The sequence below is a fragment of the Catharus ustulatus genome, chromosome 3 (assembly GCF_009819885.2).
Source record: "Catharus ustulatus isolate bCatUst1 chromosome 3, bCatUst1.pri.v2, whole genome shotgun sequence".
Taxonomy (NCBI): domain Eukaryota; kingdom Metazoa; phylum Chordata; class Aves; order Passeriformes; family Turdidae; genus Catharus; species Catharus ustulatus.
Window position 1 is genome coordinate 90,648,198 of NC_046223.1, and position 18,563 is coordinate 90,666,760.

Below are 18,563 nucleotides of genomic sequence, written 5' to 3' on the forward strand. Positions count from 1 at the left end.
ATTAAAGGTAAAGAATGAATATTGAAAAAAAAAATTGTGATTCACTTGTGAGTAATTCAAAGGGAGAGTATTATTAACCTTATTGAGTGATTATTGACCTATATATTCCAGACTAGTGATTTAGTTGGCTTTTTCCCCCCTCCTCTCCTCTTACTTCAATAACAGGTGCATATGTCCCCTTGGCTACACTGGCACATTTTGTGAACTTGATATAGACAACTGCATTGGCAACCAGTGCTCTCAATATGGATTCTGCCAGGACCACTTGAATAATTACAGCTGCTACTGTGTGCCTGGATATGAAGGACCCTTCTGTGAAGTTGAAATTAATGAATGCTCAAGTTCACCTTGCAAAAATGGAGCTACTTGTTTGGATTTAAGTGGCCACTTTTCTTGTCATTGTACTGCTGGGTTCAAAGGTAAGTTTTATTCTTTTGAAGTGCCTTCTATTACAGATGTGATTGTCTCACTTTATGTAAGTAATGTTTATGTGACTGTTTAATTAAAATTTATAAATATACATATGAATACATTTGCAATTGCATGATTCACAGGAATTTTAACTTAATTTGCATTTAAATTCTTAGGTTGTCCCTCCTAACAGCTCCCCAGTGACCTTCCCTCCACTAAACGTAAAATTATGAGTGTTAGCTTTGATTCTGTTGGGAAAAAAATCTATGAAGTTCCAAAACACAATTTAAATGGCATTATTTTAATTTCACACATATGCAGTCTTATATATTATGGCTTCAGTCATACATAGGCTGATAAATGTTTTGGTATAGAACAGGAAAATGTAAGCTTGAAGAGGAACGAGATAAACAGTATCATCTCTCTGCATGCATAGAATATAATCAGCTACATTTGAGTGAGCTGTGCAGACTCCACTTCTACGCACTGGAGGGAGATAGGGCATCTGTCTGTCCTAGACATCTTTTCTAGGAAGAGATGGGCTGTGGAATTCTGCAGTGCATTAGACAAATCCTAAACAATCTAACACTATGATTTTCTTTTACAACAATTTCTGTTTTGTGTGAATAATAGTAATATTCAGACTACATGTGGGAGACATAAAATAATTTTGAATGCAGTAATACCAAAGTGTTGCATTTTCAGTCTTTAGTTTATATCCTCAAGAACAAGCAATTAGTGCTCCAAATGCTTCTCTATTGACAATCTGTTGTATCAATAACAAAGGCAAAAATAAATAGCATAGTATGCACAGTGTCACTTGTACTAACTAAATATTAACTTACAGCTTCTTCTTCTAAGCTTCTGAGGGCTTTTGCTCTAATCTAGAGAGTGTATGTAGAACTAGATTTTTAAATCCCAGTTAAACCACTGAAATACTAAGTAATTATAACTTCACTGCTATTTTTTCATTATACATTCTGGCTAGCTACACATAATTTTAACATTTAGGCACTAACATTTTTCATTTCAAATAAGTTTATATTCATTTGTATATTTAATTCATATATATTCTTTTACACATTTATGTATGTGATATGCACTCGCAGATTTGTTGTCCTCAGTTTTGGTTGATTAAATAATCTCTTGGTCATTTGCTTACACATTAAATAAAATATGCTACTTCTTGTTCATGCTCATTTATTAATAATTGTGCAATAAAACAGGGAATGGTCCCTGAATTGACTTTAATTCCATTATAACTGTAAGTCTGAATAGAAGTGAAGAAAACAGTACTTGGCTCTCCTCTGCAAAATTTAACACAATGTATTTCCACCTTGCTGCTTAAACTTCAAGCCTTGTTTTGTACTCTGCTGGACTTTATGGGGAACTTCAACCACCCCAATATCTTCTACAGGAACAATACTGTGGAGTATAAGATCTGCTTGGAAGAGTCTCATGGGATAAAACCTTTGTGAGAAGGGCCTAAGAAAATCTATCACAACGTCTAAGCTCAAGAGCTATTAGTCTCAAAGAATGGACAAAAAATACTAGGAGGCCAGTATGGATGATCAAGGAACTCCTGGCCAAATTCAACGCCCTGAAAAAAAGGTATACTGACAAAGGGTGGAAGGAAGGACAGGTAACCTCGTAGGAAATAGAGAGACACTGTTTGAGAATACAGTTGTAAGTTTGGGAAGTCAAAGGTCAAGTTGCGTATGACAAGAAATGTGAAAGACATCAAAAATGGTTTCTGTGAGTATGTAGGTGACAAAAGCAAGGGAAAGGAAAATGTACTCCCATTCTTAATGAAACTGGACATGGAAAAGTTTGAGGTTATGACTACTGCCTTAGTCTCAGTCTGTACTGGAAAGATTGTCCTTCAAAAATCCACCATCCTGGAGACCAGAGAAAAAGTCTGAAACAAGTAAGACCCACCCTTGATGGGTGAAACCCATGTCAGGAAATACTTAGGCAATCTGGATATATGTATGCCCATGGGCCCTGTTGGGATGCACTCACAAATCATAGCATCATAGAGTTTTATAGTCATTAAAGCTGTAAACACCCTCTAAGATCACTTTGTCCAAATGCTAAAATAGCACCACCATGTTCACTGCACAACCATATTCCCATGTGCCCCATTCACATACTTTATTAACAGTTCCAGGTATGTAAATTTCACCATTTCCTTGGGCAACCTATTTCAGTGCATGACCACCCTTTTAGTGAACTCTTTATTCCTAATATCTATTCTAAACCTCCCCTGGCACAACTTGAAGCCATATCCTCTCACCCTACCACTTTGTAAAAGAGACTGACCCCCACCTTGTTGCAACTTCCTTTCAAGTAGTTGAAGGGGGTACCAAGGTTCCCTTCTCAGTCCTCTTTTCTCCTGCTTAACAACCCCAGCTCCCTCCCAGCTCCTCAGTATGGCTTGTACTCCAGACCCTTCACCAGTTTTTTTGCCTTTCTTTGGATATGGAATTCCATAAAAGCTGGTAGACGTCATTGCAAATTCACTGTCATTTAACTTTAATAGATCATATTGATTAGCAGAACCACCCAAAGAACGGAGGAAAGCAAATGTCACTTTTCAAGACGGGCAAAAATTAAGTCCTGGAAAACTTCAAACAGCTCACTGTTACCTTGATTCTTATTGAGGTAATGGTTCACTTAATCCTGGAAATTATGAATAAAAAGAAAATGATCTGGAGTAATCAGCACAGTTTCAGCAAGGGTTGGTCATACTCGTCCAACTTGTTAAACTTCCAAAGTGAAATGACTGTCTTGTAGGTGAGGGGTGAGCAGCATATATTCTCTACATTGACATGCAAAAGCTTTCTGCAGGATCTTCCCCAAGATCATAATGAAGAAAATGGATGACGTATAGGCTGGATGAATAGACAGTGAGGTGAACGTAAAACTGGATGAGTGGCAAAGACCAGAAGAAGATGTTTGTCATGGAGTCAGCCTTTCCAGGACCAACCAGTGGTGTACTCCAGGAGTCAATAGAGCATCCAGTCCTTTTTAACTTCTTCATTAGTGATCTGACCAATGGGACAAATTTTGCAGCAGACACAAAGATGAGAGGAGTAGCTGACTCACCACAGAATTGAGCTGCCACCCAGAGGGACCAATATAGGCTTGAGAACTGGGATGACATGGGCTTCATGAGGTCCAACAGGAGGAAGCGCCAAATGCTGCACCTGGGGATGAATAAATCCATGTACCAGTGGATACCATGGGCTGATCAGCTGGTATGCAGCTTTGCAGGAAGAACCTGGGGGTCTTGGTGGACATCAAGTCGAATGCAAGACAGCAGTGTGCCCTTGTTCATAGAAGGCACATGCCTGGGCTGCATTATGAGGTGTTTTGTCAGCAGGTCGAGGAAAGTTATGCATTCCCTCAGCACAGGTACTAAGGCTATACCTGTAGGACTGCGACGAGTTCTGGGCTCCCCAGTAAAAGAGACATGGACATGCTGGAAAGAGGACAGTAAAGACAAAAGGATGATTAAGGGACTGGAGCATTTCTGCTGTAGGGAAAGGCTGAGGAAGCTGAAACTCTTCAGCATGAAGAAGAAAGGTGCAGAGAGAGATCTTAACAATGTATATAAATACCTGGAGAGGGTGTACAGAAGATGGAGCCAGGCTCTTTTCATTAATGCTCCATGACAGAACTAGAGCCAATGGGTACAAAGGGAAGTACAGATGCTGCTGTCTGAACGTCAGGAAATTATTACTGTGAGGGTGACTGAGCACTACCACAGATTGATCATGGGGATTATGGAGTCGCCATCCTTGGAGTTATGTAAAAGCCATCTGTACATGGTTCTGTGAAACTGGCTCAGGGTGTTCCTGCTTGAACAGGGGGATTGGACAAAATGACCTTCAGAAGTAACTTCCAATCTCAACAATTCTGTGAGGAATTGCTTATTTAAATTATATAATTATATATTACTGGAAAACACTTAAAAAAAATCTTTATTTTATCACATGATGAGATATTATATAATAGCATTCCATAGAAGCAAATTTAAAGAAAAAAGAAATGTCATAATACCCCTTAGGTGTAAGTCGTTACCACACATACCGAATATACTTTCTAATTTTTCAGTATAAACAAGAAACAATTTATAAATGGCTATTTAAACTTATAAAATTGTTATCACTATCCTGGCAATTACATTTTCATAGTCTCTGAGGGTTTATAATCACAGGATATTTTTTACTACAAAATATATTTTAAGTTCAGTTATAACTAGAAGTTATGAATCAGTGATTTGTATCTCTGTGCACAACTAATAACCCCACATTTATTCGTATCTCATTTTTGTGTGTTTGTTATGTTGTTTGTCTTTAATTTAGCTTTTTGACAAATCCAGATGTACTTCATTTTTCTTCATAAATAGTAAATTCACTTTCAGAAGTAATACCAAAGTACTCTCCCCACTGTCTATAAGAGAACTTCACACATGTCAAACTTGGAAGTTTGAAGTATGATTTTTAAAATTAAATTTATTAATTTTTAAACTTTTTTAATCTTTGACCATGTGGTGGCCTTCTATATGGCCGTCTTCTGCTTCAGTCCTTCTAATGTAGCATAATATTTCAGAATAATTCCCAGTTCACACTTGGATTAATTCCTAGTCTATCCTTTCTCCCATATCTTTGTGTAAACTCTATCTTGATACATCAATGTTCAGCATCAAATAATTCCAACTTTCATGATGACTGGTTTGTCTAAATCAATAGCATTCTATCTATTTCTGGTTTAAAGGAAGCCTTCTTGGAATTATTGGAAAAAAAAAATCACATATTTATCAAAACATGTCCTTCATTAAAACTCTTTTCTGTTTAGATGCTCACAAAAATGTGAAGGCAGTTATTGAGAAATCTAAGCAGATAGGCAGTGTTGCCTCATTGGTTTCTCTTGAGGGTTTGTATCTATTTAATGTAGATTATAGAGTTAAGATTTGGGAATTCTCTTTATTCTGAAGATATACTGTATCCCACATACCAAAATATGGTTCATCATTTCTTCACCTGTTTGTAATTAATAAATAACAGTATTAAAGCTCATCACTAATGTAGGCTTCACAGTGACTTTCTGAGTTCGACTTTCTTATATTCTGTATGTCATGCTCTTCAGCATCCTTTTTTTTTTTTTTTTGCCTAAAAATTTCTGGGCTTTGGTTTTACTTTTTCATTCCACAAATACACAGGAGAGGCCCATGTTATAGCTGGAGTCTGAGGAAATATTTAGTGCTTGTATTTTCAGTACATTATTAATTGGTTTTATGTTTGTTGGATATTTTCAGATAGTTGCCCCTTTCTGTAATGTGTGAATAGTGTATCTTCCATGCTGTCAATTAAAACAAATTTTGAAGGAAAGTACTGAAATTATGTGAAAACCAATCCTTTTTTACGCAAGTAAGTTTAAGAAAACTTAATCCTTATACAAATCAAATCTAGAACAGCTGATGGACACCCTAACAGCAAGATCAAGGCTGCTCCGTGAGAGGAATCACAAACTAGAATCCAAGTTTAATCTCAGTGCAGTGTTGCCATCACTATACAAGGCACAGATGTGCAACATCTAAGCAGGAAAGTCAGAACCAGTGTTTGAACAGGGTACCAGACAAGCCCCAGACAGCACAAGCAATGGACCAGATCCAGGCTCCAGCTAGGGAAGCAAGTTAGAAGCAGCAGGAGGAGACAGAACAGAGACAAATCTGCAATGGACATACAAGCAATTTATCCAAAACTAACAAACAAACAAACAAACAAAAAAACGCCACCAAACCTTACAAGACCACTGTTGAGACAGGGAGGGAGGCAGGATTGGAAAATAAAACAGCTACAAATAGTTCAGGCAGATCAGGTGCCCACAGCTGATCTCATTGGCAATGGGCAGGGTGTGTGGGAGGGACCTCGGTGGGTCGGCTTCAGTCGGCTCGGGTGTATTAGTGCTCTCCGGGCTCTGATAGGTGCTTGAAAGGAATGGGCTGAAGCAGGATCATCTGGAAAAATGAAATCATTAGTTTTGCTGACAAAGGAAGCCAATCAGGTTCATTTTTTCCCCACACCTGTTTTGCATTTGAAACACCTGCTTCCATTCCATTCTTGCAGTTCCTATAGGAGCTGTATGATAGGACTAGGCCATCCTGGAAGCAGAGCTCATGTCTGCTCCCACATTTCTACCACATACCGAGGCTGGGCTGGTTTTGCAGCTCAGGCCTTTGGGTAGTTCAGCCTTTTCAGTTCAGCTCTGGCTGGCCTTTTCTGTTGGAGGATTGATTATTGGTCACATTGTGCCAGTGCAACCTGTCAGAGGTACAGTGTAGTCCCCATGGATACAGCTGAGCTGGGTTCTGGGCAGTTTACATCTGAAGAGTCACTCAGAGACTTTCTCCGAGTTAAAACTCTTCCATGGAAGCTAAGAGTATGGAGTGGTTTGGCACATCATATAAATTGTTTTCAATCCATAAAGATGTTCACAGAAATACCCTATATGACCTAAATAAAAATTAGAATTTGTTTTGGATTTCTAACTACTACAATATCTTACATAGAAAAGACCTTAAAGAAAATTTTAAAAATTACCAAGTGTATAGAACAACAAAGTTGAGAAAAAAAATTCTCTTTCAAATTCACTAAATCCTCACCTGGACTGTTTGTCTTTCTTTTTCATAACCGTGTTTTCTGCAAAGCAAAAACTTTCAGCAGGAGCATTACTCAGCTTGATGCATCTCTTATCTAACAGAATAACATATGTTGCTTAGCAAGCAACAAAATGATACAATTCACTATCAGGTGCATGACTGAATGCTTTACAATTATACATGTTTTATAAAATGGTGGACAGTAAGACAGGGTTGTTGTGAAAGCAATTCTCAAATACACTGTTAATATTTTGGCTACTTCTTGAACTTTATAAAACCCTTGTGTTTTGCTTTTCCCTTTTTCTAAATAGTACTTCATTAAGTTTACATTAAACAGAATTTTAAATAATTTGCTTTTCATTTGATCTCAGAATAAAAAGATTAATTTTATGTCATAAATATCTCCTCAAGTGAGGAGTTTTACTTCAAAAATAATCTTACACATCCTTTTCTTAATTGCGGTCATTCTATGTGCCTTTACATTATAAAAAGTTTGGTTTTGTTTTTTGCCTATAAAACAAAAAATGGCATAAACAGTATTTAAAAGAAGCTTTGTATTTTCATCTTTTTGCATGTGTTTTTGTGATTCAGACAGAAGTGTTATAGTGGTTGTGGCACTTAATAAAAGATACTTTAACTACAATGTGTGTTACATTAGGAAAACAAGGTGTCAAATTATTTCAGTTTTATTCTAATTTCTGAATTAATTTCAGACATTTATTCTAATGTCTGAATATTACATTTGAGAACAGTTTGAAATTAAACTTATTTCAATATCAAAAAACCCCTCAGTTTTGTGGATATTCTACAAGATCTAACAATAGTTTGATAAGTTCAGATAAAGTGCAAAGTTACTGCATTTAAGTTAAGCAGAAAAAAGACATCCAAATCTTTAAAGGTACAAACTTTCAATCTAGTGATTCTACAGAGCTGCACTTCTGAAAATAAGGAAGAGTTCCTCCATTTGCTAAAATAGCATGACTGTTTTAAAGAGAGTAAATTATATCAGTAACACTGGAAGAGGATGAAATATCTTTGCTAATTTTTTTAGCATTCACCTTCTCAGGTCCTTACATTCTTCTCAATACCTTTGTGCTCCTGCAGAACAATGTCTTGAGTATCATCAATATATCGGTAGAAAATGTTGCTGTTAAAGATCAGGTAATGCAATTTTCAAAAGTGGGAGACTTTCCTGTAATTGTCTGTTATATATTTGAGAACATGGCAATTTTATACAGTATAAAATATTCTATAGTGTTAATAGAAGTAGAATTGGCTCATGGTAATTTTTGACATTCTCTTTGTACTTCAGAATTGGTGATATGAAGCCTTTAAAGTGTATAGAACTCAGACCTTAAGCTATGATTTATTAAATAGCTAATTAAATATTATGTTTTGCTAGTAATTATTTTGGATGTGTTGTAATAATTTTAACCTTAAAAGCATAAACCAAAAAAATATTTATATTAACACACTTTGATGTTGAAAGTAATTTGTAGCCAATTAACGACTTTTATCTGACTTTCAAAGAAAGTTCTCATCATACATTTCAAATGTGTAGTTGAGAAGAGCTGCATACTGAAAACAAAAAAAGCTTCTCCTTATTTGTCCAGCACTTTTCATGTCTCAGAAAATATGGTCTCACAGTAGCTTCATAGATTCTTTGACTCCCTCTGAAATATCTTTAAAATACTGCCCACATATTACCTTTGTACTCTGAGAACTTGAATTCCTAAATTCCCCCTGGCATGTTATCTTGGATATCATCAGTATATGAGGACGACCTCACTCTCTTATTTCCCTTGAAGCTGCGTTTTGCTTTAACCTGTAACAGTTTGAGGGAGGTGAAAGAATCTGTTTAAAGGAGTTTTTTCTAGTACATGCATCAGCTTGCCTATGACTTATGGCCAAATAATTTACTTCTGCAGGAAACTCTTTGTGCCATTTGTGCTACTCTCCACCTGCCTATTCAAAGGAAGAGAACAGATGCCAATGCATTTTTATTTATCTCCCCCAAAAGAGACCCACCATAATTAGAGATATGAACTCAAAAGCATAAGGAGTGCAAAATACCAGAATTGGATCATCAAGGTTATATATAGTGTCATTACCTTATCAGCACTTCAAAGAAAATCCTTTAAAAAATTAAAGAACTCAGAAATTATTTTATAAGTTGGCCAGTCCTTTCTGTAATGCTCACTGGTGCCATGGCATATGTTAGACAGCAGTCAGCAGCTGCTCTTAGCAGAAAGTTTTTAGTTTACCGAGTTACCTGAACTCTCCCTGGACTATGCTTTTTCTCCTCCTTTTCATTCATATATCTTCAAATCTTATGGAAAATGAAGAGCATGTTTAGAGGCAGAAAAAAAAAAAACAATAGGAGCCCTTCTATCACAAGTTTATGTGTGGAATAGAATCTTGGTGCTTCATTTCTCCAATGAAGACCTTTTGTATCTAGTAGATACAGGTTTTGAGAGCCAAGGTCTTGGTTCATATGATTCTATAAGAGGGCATGTAGGTGTGCTGCAGAGAAGAGGCCAAATTATTTTCACCTTGCAAGGAATTCAGAGGTATATCAGCATTTGGTTTCTTTTTATCTTCTGCTGTAAGAGACACAGGATGCCCAGCATGCTTTCCATGCTGCTGACTTGTTATAACTACTGAAAGTGATTTACCTCCATATTTGTATGGCTGGATGTGGTGGGTTGACCCTGGCTAGACACCAGGCTCCCACCAAATCCTGTCTATCACTCCCCTCTGTAACTGGACAGAGGAGAAAAGATATAACAAAGGGTTCATGGCTTGAGACAAGGAGAGATCACTGCTCTAGCTTGGTCCCCCCCATGGTGACAAGTCCTACCAGGAACCCTGCTCCAGTGTGGGCTCCTCTGTCTGTGGGTTGGCAGGTCTCTACCAAGATGCCTATTCCAGCATGGACTTCCAACAGGTTCACAGCTTCCTTTCAGGCATCCCTCTGATCTGGCATGGGTCCCCTCCACGGCTGCAGGCGGATCTCTGCCGCCCCATGGTCCTCCCTGGGCTGCAGGGGCACAGCTGCCTCTCCATGGGCTGCACCAGGGGCTGCAGGGGAATCTCAGCTCTGGCACCTGGAGCATCTCCTGCCCCTCCCTCTGCACTGACCTTGGTGTCTGCAGAGCTGTTCCTCTCACATACTCTCACTCAGCTCTTCTATGGCTGCAGTTTCACCTGTGCGAGAACTTTTTTCCTTCTTCTTAAATGTGTTATCATAGAGATGTTACCACCATCTCTGATTGGTCCAGCCAGCCTTAGCCAGCAGTGTTTCCATCTCTGTTATTGGCTTTCTTGGACATGGAGGAAGCTTCTGGCACCTTCTCACAGAAACCATCCCTGTGCTCCTCCTTCTACCAAATTTTGCCTTGCAAATCTAATACACTGGAAATAGCTTTTCCTGTTTCATATCAAAGCAATCTCTTTTGTAGATTACAAATCTACATTTCACTATACTTTCTAGCTTTGATCTTAATTATTTCATCTCCTTTTATCTTCATTTTGCCTCATTAAATGTTCTTTAGTGTTTTGATCTTCTCCTCTGTATTACATGGATGAAATGTCCAGCAGTACAGTATTGACAACCTGATGTAGAACATAAACTGAATTGTTCTATTACACATAAATGTCTGTAAATCAGTGTTGGCCTGCTTTTCATATGCAACGATGCTTCATAATTCTGTTTCAAAGGTCTCAGAGAGCAAACTGAAAGAAAATTATTGACAAAACTGTGTGAAAATTGCTTGTATGATGTAGATTTGTATACTGGGAAAAAAAGCTTCAGGATTATGTATAACCTCAGAAGGAAAGCTTTCTATTTACCTGATTGTAATGCTTCCAACTTTGCCTGTCAAAATGGACTGCCCTGTAACCAATGAAGCAGAAAAATTCATGACACCCAGGGAGTCTATCAGTGGTCCTGTGTATGCAATGTACCATGGCCAGTGGGGTCACCACATAAACTGTGACAACTCCATAGACTTTTTTCATTACAAATATATCTCTGTGTTTTGAACATGTCCTTTTTTTAATTCAAATTTTCAGGAGAAACATGTTCTGTTCGCATCAGTGAGTGTCAAGACAGACCCTGTTGGAATGGAGGAACCTGTGAAGAGGATATTGGTGGTTTCAAATGCAATTGCCGTCTTGGTATGCGTTTATACTTTTTATGTAATTGCTACATTGCAAGAATTCTGCTTGTATTGTGAAATCTACAGGGTTAGCTATTTAAACTACTAAAAAGAAACATTTTCTCTAATTTTTCTTAAGAAATTGCTTTAAATTATAGATTACTTAGATTAAAAAGTACTTGCACTGGAACATATTGAGAAAGAAATATTACAGAACTGAAGATTTTAAATTATGTTGTGTATATTCATACTTACAGCAACACATTCTTTCAAAAAATGTAGGGTTTAGGCAGCAAAATTTTGGCATTTAGCAAACATAAAAACCCCAGTCTTTCAAATCCTATTCCACTGGCCTAATTACTAATTCCCAAAAGAACTGAACTTTGCTCTGAAGTTTGTATGACCTCAATCTGGTTGCCTGATCTCCATGGCATCTGAATTGTCCTGAAGTAGCCAAGGTATTGTATAAGGCTAGAAAATATACTAGAGGATATAAGGGACATCTAAGATGCCTCAGGCCAGGTGGCAAATGAACTAAGAACAATGCAAAAAGACCAATCAAAATTAGAGAGAAAGATATATGATACTGAAGATTTTGCTTTGCTAATATACATGTACATAATATACATTGTTTAATTTGAGATTTTACATGTATTTTGGTGTTGACTAAGAAAATGTAGAAAAAGTTGGGTTAGAAATTCCTAACCTTAGAAATTGCTTTGATCGAAGGAGCCTGGGCTACCGATTTTGCCATTTGCAAGTTCATTCATAAATAAGGATGATAAATTACTGATAAATTCTAAAATTGTTTTTGCTTTGAAATGTGGATTTATAAGATCATTGTTCCTATGGAAAATAGGGTCCAGAAAACTAATTTTATACAGTTATGGGATAAGAAGTACTTACAGTACTATAGTGTTTTGAAGATTAACAGATGGTGATCAGTAAAGCCTCAAAATGTCAGAGTACTGAAATACAGGTCTCCAATGAACCCTCACAACCTAAAGAACTTATTTTAAGAGAACTTTAATGTATTTAATAACATAAGATCCTTAAATGCCTTAAGGTTGGTATCTGCTGAGTTGGGAACTGAAGACAATACTGAGTTATATTTTCAAAGATAAGGTGATGCTTTTCTTCACTGAGACAAATGTGAGCCTACCAGGTGTTTCACTGAATAAAGGCTGTAGCAAAACATAAACATTAACTCCTTTGTTCTTCTGAGATAGAACTTACACATTTAATGCACCACTTAGCTATCATGTGCTTCGACTCTTGGAGTTCACCAAAACTTTTATCTACGGTGGATTTTACACAGAAGCATCTTGCACCTCTTTCTTTCCACAGATCTAAAAGGAGATCTCTTTCATACAGCAGAATGCATGTCAGTGACAGCAAACAAAATTGTTGTGGCATTGTATTAATAATTATCTGTGTCTCTTTCTTTGAAGAAATGTCAGTCACTTTATAAAGGTTTCCTAACCCAATTAATTTTCATTATCATTCCCAGTGTGTATGTGTCATCTGGAGCAATTAAATTTATGTAATGGATATATATACCAAAAACTATAAGTTTCCTTCTAGTGACTCTTAAAAAATGCTGTGTATTATAATGATTCTTTATCATCAGTTAAATTATCAAAAAAACCTCCTAGCGAACCAGGGGTCATCTGCAGAAATGATTGCAGCTGCATTATTAATATAATAGCAAACTGAATAGAGAAGGGGAACATTTTGTACTGGTGTGAATACCTAACAATGAGCTAAAAAGAGGAGTATTTTAATCTAAATGTACACATTCCTTTTTTGCCCTTGGCTAAATTAATTAATATCCCAGTTCATATTCTCTAGGTGAAGGAGCAGATAAACAAATGTAACCATCTTGCAAATACATTGCTATGATTAAATAATGTCTGTAAATTGCCTGAAATCACAAGTAGCTACATTACTGGATATTTTTTCAGCTAGCTCAGTTCTAACAAGAGTATCACTTCAAAAGATAACACAGCTGACTTGAACTAATCTTTAAGTGAAAAATGACAATTTATCCCTCCATACTTTCATTGACAGCCAGTGTCCTACTGGATTTCTGGAAAAAAGTAAGTTTTGCTTATCAGAGGAACAGTAGTTTCTGACTTTTTAGCAAGTAAATAATAGTAAATAAATAAAAAATAAAAATATTGAATAAATCATATACATTCAATATTAATAGACAAGGGAACACAGAGAATTTGGATATGCCCTAATGATCAAGTTCTTGTAAATGAAAAAACTTGTATCTGTAACTGTCACTCTGACTAGACCAATTAGGTGGGTAGCTGTTGTTTTCTTTGCACTTTTCTGCTTTGCCTCTGTTGTCTAAAATAGTATCTGTACCTAATTTAAGTATATAATTATGTCTTCTCAAATTTGACATTTCAATATCAAATATGCTACAAGGAACATAAAGATCTTTCCCCTGTCTTCCCTGGAGGTTCTATTTCTATTTTTATTTAGATTATTTTTTAATGAGTAATAGTAACTATTTTACTAGATACATCTTAAGATAACTTTGATGGGCAAGAAATATGTCAATGTCTCAGGCATCTCAAAAATGAGCAGCACAGTTTTTTTCTTTTGTTACTTTTTTTCCTTTAGTCAACCTTTGCATTCGGCAGTTACCACAGGTAGGAGTTACATACATTAAAAGGGTAATCACAGTCAGGAGTTTTATACATTAAAATTAATAGAAATTTTTTCTTCAAATTATGGCATAACAGTATTTCTATTTATTTGAATACAAGAGAGCATAAGTCCTCTTAATGTACAATTCAGAAGGAAAGGATTAATTTAAATTTAGTTTTTCTTTCAGAAACATTAGTGCTAAACTAAGACAGGTGTGAAAAGACTTCCAAAGAGCTTTGCATCAATGATGGGTGAAAGTTTAACTAGTGGTCTTGGCTTAATAATTACGAGATGTTGTATAATAGTAAATATAGAATAAATCTATATATTTTGAAAGGGAAGAGTGATTTTTTACCTTTTATCTTATAAAATTTCCATTCAAAGTGGATGTAAGGCTAGTACATTTTTATTATAAAGATATATGTTTTTCCAGAAGCTCCTCTGGTTACACAAGGTATGCAGTGTTGCATCTGGAAAATGCATAACTGGCCCAATAAGAACAGAAACATGAAAAATGTAAGGCTGGATCCTTCACAGAACTGTGTGCTGTAGATATTTGGTTGTTTCTGGAGAAAGCAAGCTGATTAGCCTGATTAACAAGCAAGGTTCATTAACTCAACAAGAATGTTATGGTAATACTTAGGCTGCTTCTGATAATAAGTAGGATCTTTCAGATGCTGTTTCTTTATAAAGTAGAGTGTTTAAGAAATGCAGAGCAACTAGCATATTGCCATTAGGGGGAGTTAAGAGAATTAAGTTGTCAGAGAAGATTCATAATCTGATAAAACTGCTTTTGATTGAGACTTGTGGTCCTCCGGTTTTGTTTAATTTTATTTAAAGAGCTTAACTGGGAAAAGTACACAGAATGTGCAAATTGACCTGTGCTATATTAAGGCAATCATCAATCTGACATATTTATGTCTGTATGAACTCTCCAAGACAGATTTTTCTTCTAAAGAGTTCTACTAGATATACCCCAAATGCTTCTGCAGCCTACACAATCCATTAAAATGACCCAAAACCCTGCATTTTTTTAGTTTAAGTTTTCAAGCTTTATATATAGAGTTTGTTCACCCTTGAGAAGCACAATTGTTTTTCCTTGTTAATAAACCATAACTCTATATATTTTACAAATCTAAATTATGTACATTTAATTCTATGACCTCATTTTATGAAAATACATATTATACTTTGTTAATTGCTTTCAGGTAGTTCATTTTCATAATAGGTGGTCAATTTTAATACTCAAACTTTTATTTTTATTAGACAAATCCCCTTTCAGCAGCTTTAAAAATAATCCATTAAAATTCTCTATAATACAGCTGAGACCTTTTTTAGAAATTATTCCAGTAGCCCATTGTGCTATTGATAAGATATTGTCACTAAATAGGATAAAATGAGGTCATTTAATCATACAGATCATTAATTCACATACAAGTATCTCAATGTTGCTGGAAACCTGAAATATCTAGAGTCAAATTTTAAAAGTAGATAACTAGATCCTTTCTTTGTAAGCAATTTGAGTTGTTGTTGGGGTGGGGTTGTTTTGGGGTTTTTTTTTTGTTTGTTTGTTTAGTTATTTTGGGGTTTTTTGGGAAGGATTTTTGTTGTTGTTTGGTTGGTTGGTTTTTTTCTTTTGGTTTTGTTTTTCTAATTTCCCTGTACTATATTCTAATTTTATTAACACAACATAGGAAGTTCATGCATCAAAAAATACGGATTACTTTGAGTAATGGACCCTTCAGGGTCTACTTTTCTGGATTTTTGTGACAAAGCATGATCTTTATCTTTGCACCTCAAGATAAGAGGGAGTAATATACAAATAGATCATATAGAATTCGATTTTTTTTTTTAGATATTATATGAAATTATTACCTAAGTCCTTTTATCTCTCAGTAAAAGACATTCCTGGCTTCCAGGTGAGCATTGTAAACATCTTTGGAAACTGTTTGACAGCAAAGTAATTGTGTGATAATACAGCTTGGGTGACCAGTTACTGCTGCATACTGATGACCTTGTGCGGGAAACTTTAGGCAGGTCAGGTCAAGTGTAATGTGTTCTACTTTTTGCTTTATTCCTCCCTATCCTACTCTAGGTTCTATTTGCTATAAATTAAATTATTTTTCTCCAAATTTAATTTATTTTTCCCATAATTCTCATTAGTAAGTGATCTCATTGTCATTATCTCAACCAATGAGATATTTCATGTAATTTTCTCCCCCCATCCTGCTGATGAGAGGGACTAAGAAAGCAGCTAGCTAGATGGAGGTCTGGAAGCCATCCCAGGTGAACCCACCACAAACTCCTAAACATCAGCATTGTGAATCAGCAGATTTAAGAAAAAGAAAAGTAAAAATAGGAACCTTCATTATTTTAGCATCCTCTAGTTTGTTTTGCAAGAAAGGATTAAATTGGTAGGAAGAAAGTTCTAAAGTATTTAAATTCAGGTTATTCATTGATACAAGTAACATAAAGAAATTTTTTATAAGATTCTTGGAATGTGGGGAAAGCACTGTAATAATAAGTCTTCTAAGCAGAGTGGAAAGGGCCCTAAGTAAACCTTCTGTTCAATACTGTCATAGAGCCAAGTGCTGCATTTGTAGTAGCTATGTCTGGAAGATGGCATAAGAAAAGCAAGGTATTCCAAGGATTCTGAAACCTTTGTTCCAACACAAGTCATCTTGTGTTGTTTAATAATAACATCTGATGCTTTTAATCAATTTTATTGGAAGAAACTCCAACCTCTTTCCTTGGAGCAGAGAAAACCTTCGGTCAGTATCAAAAATACTGAGGAAAATGATAGGCACTTGCCATCACTTGCTGTCCCCATGTGATCTTTATCATGAGAAACATAAGGATTGATTATATCGATTAATATGTATTCTGAGTTCAGTGTAATAAAAGTGCAACCTAATGCCATCTTCACTGATGGAAGCAATGGCCGAGGAAATTTAAGTGATGATATATATTCAGCTGCTGTTGGATACTTGATTTAATGGTGATGTTGGAACTAACATGGTTTTGGCTCAATATAGAGTGAATGTAATTCTCCACACAATCTATCAGAAAACTGAAGTGCAGATAAGTGATGAGAAAGTCCTAAAGGACCTGTGTTGTACTCCAACCTTTGTTAAGGTTAATGTGTCCAGGAAACTTTTTGCCTATCAGTGAACCAGCATGTTTAGCAGTGAAAAAAGTACCCATGGAGACTTAGATCAGCTCTTATTCCAAGAAATAATGTACATTTTCAAACGCATGGGTTCAATCCCTGTATGTTTTATTGCCTTGTAGTTTCTTTGTACATTTTTCTTCTTTTATGTGGCTCAGTCTTCAGAATGTTTTTATTAGTCCCTGGTGCTGTTTTTCATTTTGGCTATTTATATTGCTTATTGAAACACTATTAATTCTTTGAGCTTGCTTTTACATTTGTTTTATATTGCTTCCTTTAGGTTGTTTTTTAAGACATGCTACTTGTTTCCCTTTCCTTTCTGCTCCCTTTGGTATTTCACCTTTTTTTCTCTGTGAAAATGAATATTTAGAAACTTGTATTTGTTGCAGGTTTGCTCATAAAGACTAATTAAATGCAGGCTGGGCTATTAAGCATGAATTTTTCTTTTTTGTCACTGAGTACTTGTGCACCTTTCTGGTTACCCTGCTACTTGTTTAATTTACTTGTTTTAATTTTAAACTTTTTGGTTTTAAATTGCATTTATAGGTGAATTCTGCTTGTTGAACTTTTCAGTTCACCTGTTTTATTCATGTAGGATAAATATTTTAAGTATTTCAAAGTTGGTGAGATTGTTTTTACAGTTTTACTTCTTCCTTTAGTTCACTTGAGGCAAAATATTGTGTAGAGTGTCATTATAGCTTTTTATGGAGGGAATGACTCACTCTTTTATTCAGCTTTTCTTTTAGTCTTTCAGCTAGATGAGAGTAGGAATAAACTGAAAATTTTCATTTTTGTACGTTTCAGTGTACATGAATATACCATTAGTCTTTTCTTTACATTGAAAAGTTCTTAACAAAACACCATATTCTGAAAAATTAGAATCATTAATGACTTCAGGAAGATTAATTTAATAAAATAACATAAAAAATAAGCATCAACTGAATAAAATTGTAGCAACAAAAAGATTTCTAACCCAGCTGTTTCCATGACAACCTCCTTTCTTAGGTTTTAAAAAACATTTCTGCATTACTTCTACGCTACTCATCTTTTTTGTTGTATGTTATTTAAATTGATATATGTTTCCATTTTATTCATGTGGAATATTGGATGAAACACGTAACAGAAAGTATTTTTCTATTTGCATTATAATAGTGTCATGGTGCCTGATTTATATAAGAAGCATTATATAACATGCTTTCTGCACGTTGTTTTCATTTTCAGTATTAATATGACCCAGAGAGTTCAATAGGTTTTGTTTGTTTGTTTGTTTGTTTGTTTTAAGACCAATCCTCATTGTTGCCAACAAAATAGGAAATAGTCAGATATATTATGGTTTAATTTCCATGTATTTTAGTTTTATAGACAATATTAATCCAGATGAGATGAATATTTTGCTAGATGTACCAGTCTTTTGTATTAGAGTTTAAAGTGAGAGAACTTGCATTCAGAAAACAAAGTTTTACCCAGCAGAAGATAGATGAGATGAGGTAAG

The 18,563-nt window shown here is 35.5% G+C and overlaps 1 protein-coding gene across 1 annotated transcript in view; it reads left to right on the forward strand.

The window, feature by feature from the left end:
* The window catches only part of EYS (eyes shut homolog), an 811,979-nt gene that overhangs the window by 186,559 nt on the left and 606,857 nt on the right, over positions 1–18,563 (forward strand). The window contains 2 exon segments of the mRNA XM_033053725.1: positions 166–419; positions 11,153–11,257. Coding sequence (XP_032909616.1) covers positions 166–419; positions 11,153–11,257 — 359 coding nt within the window.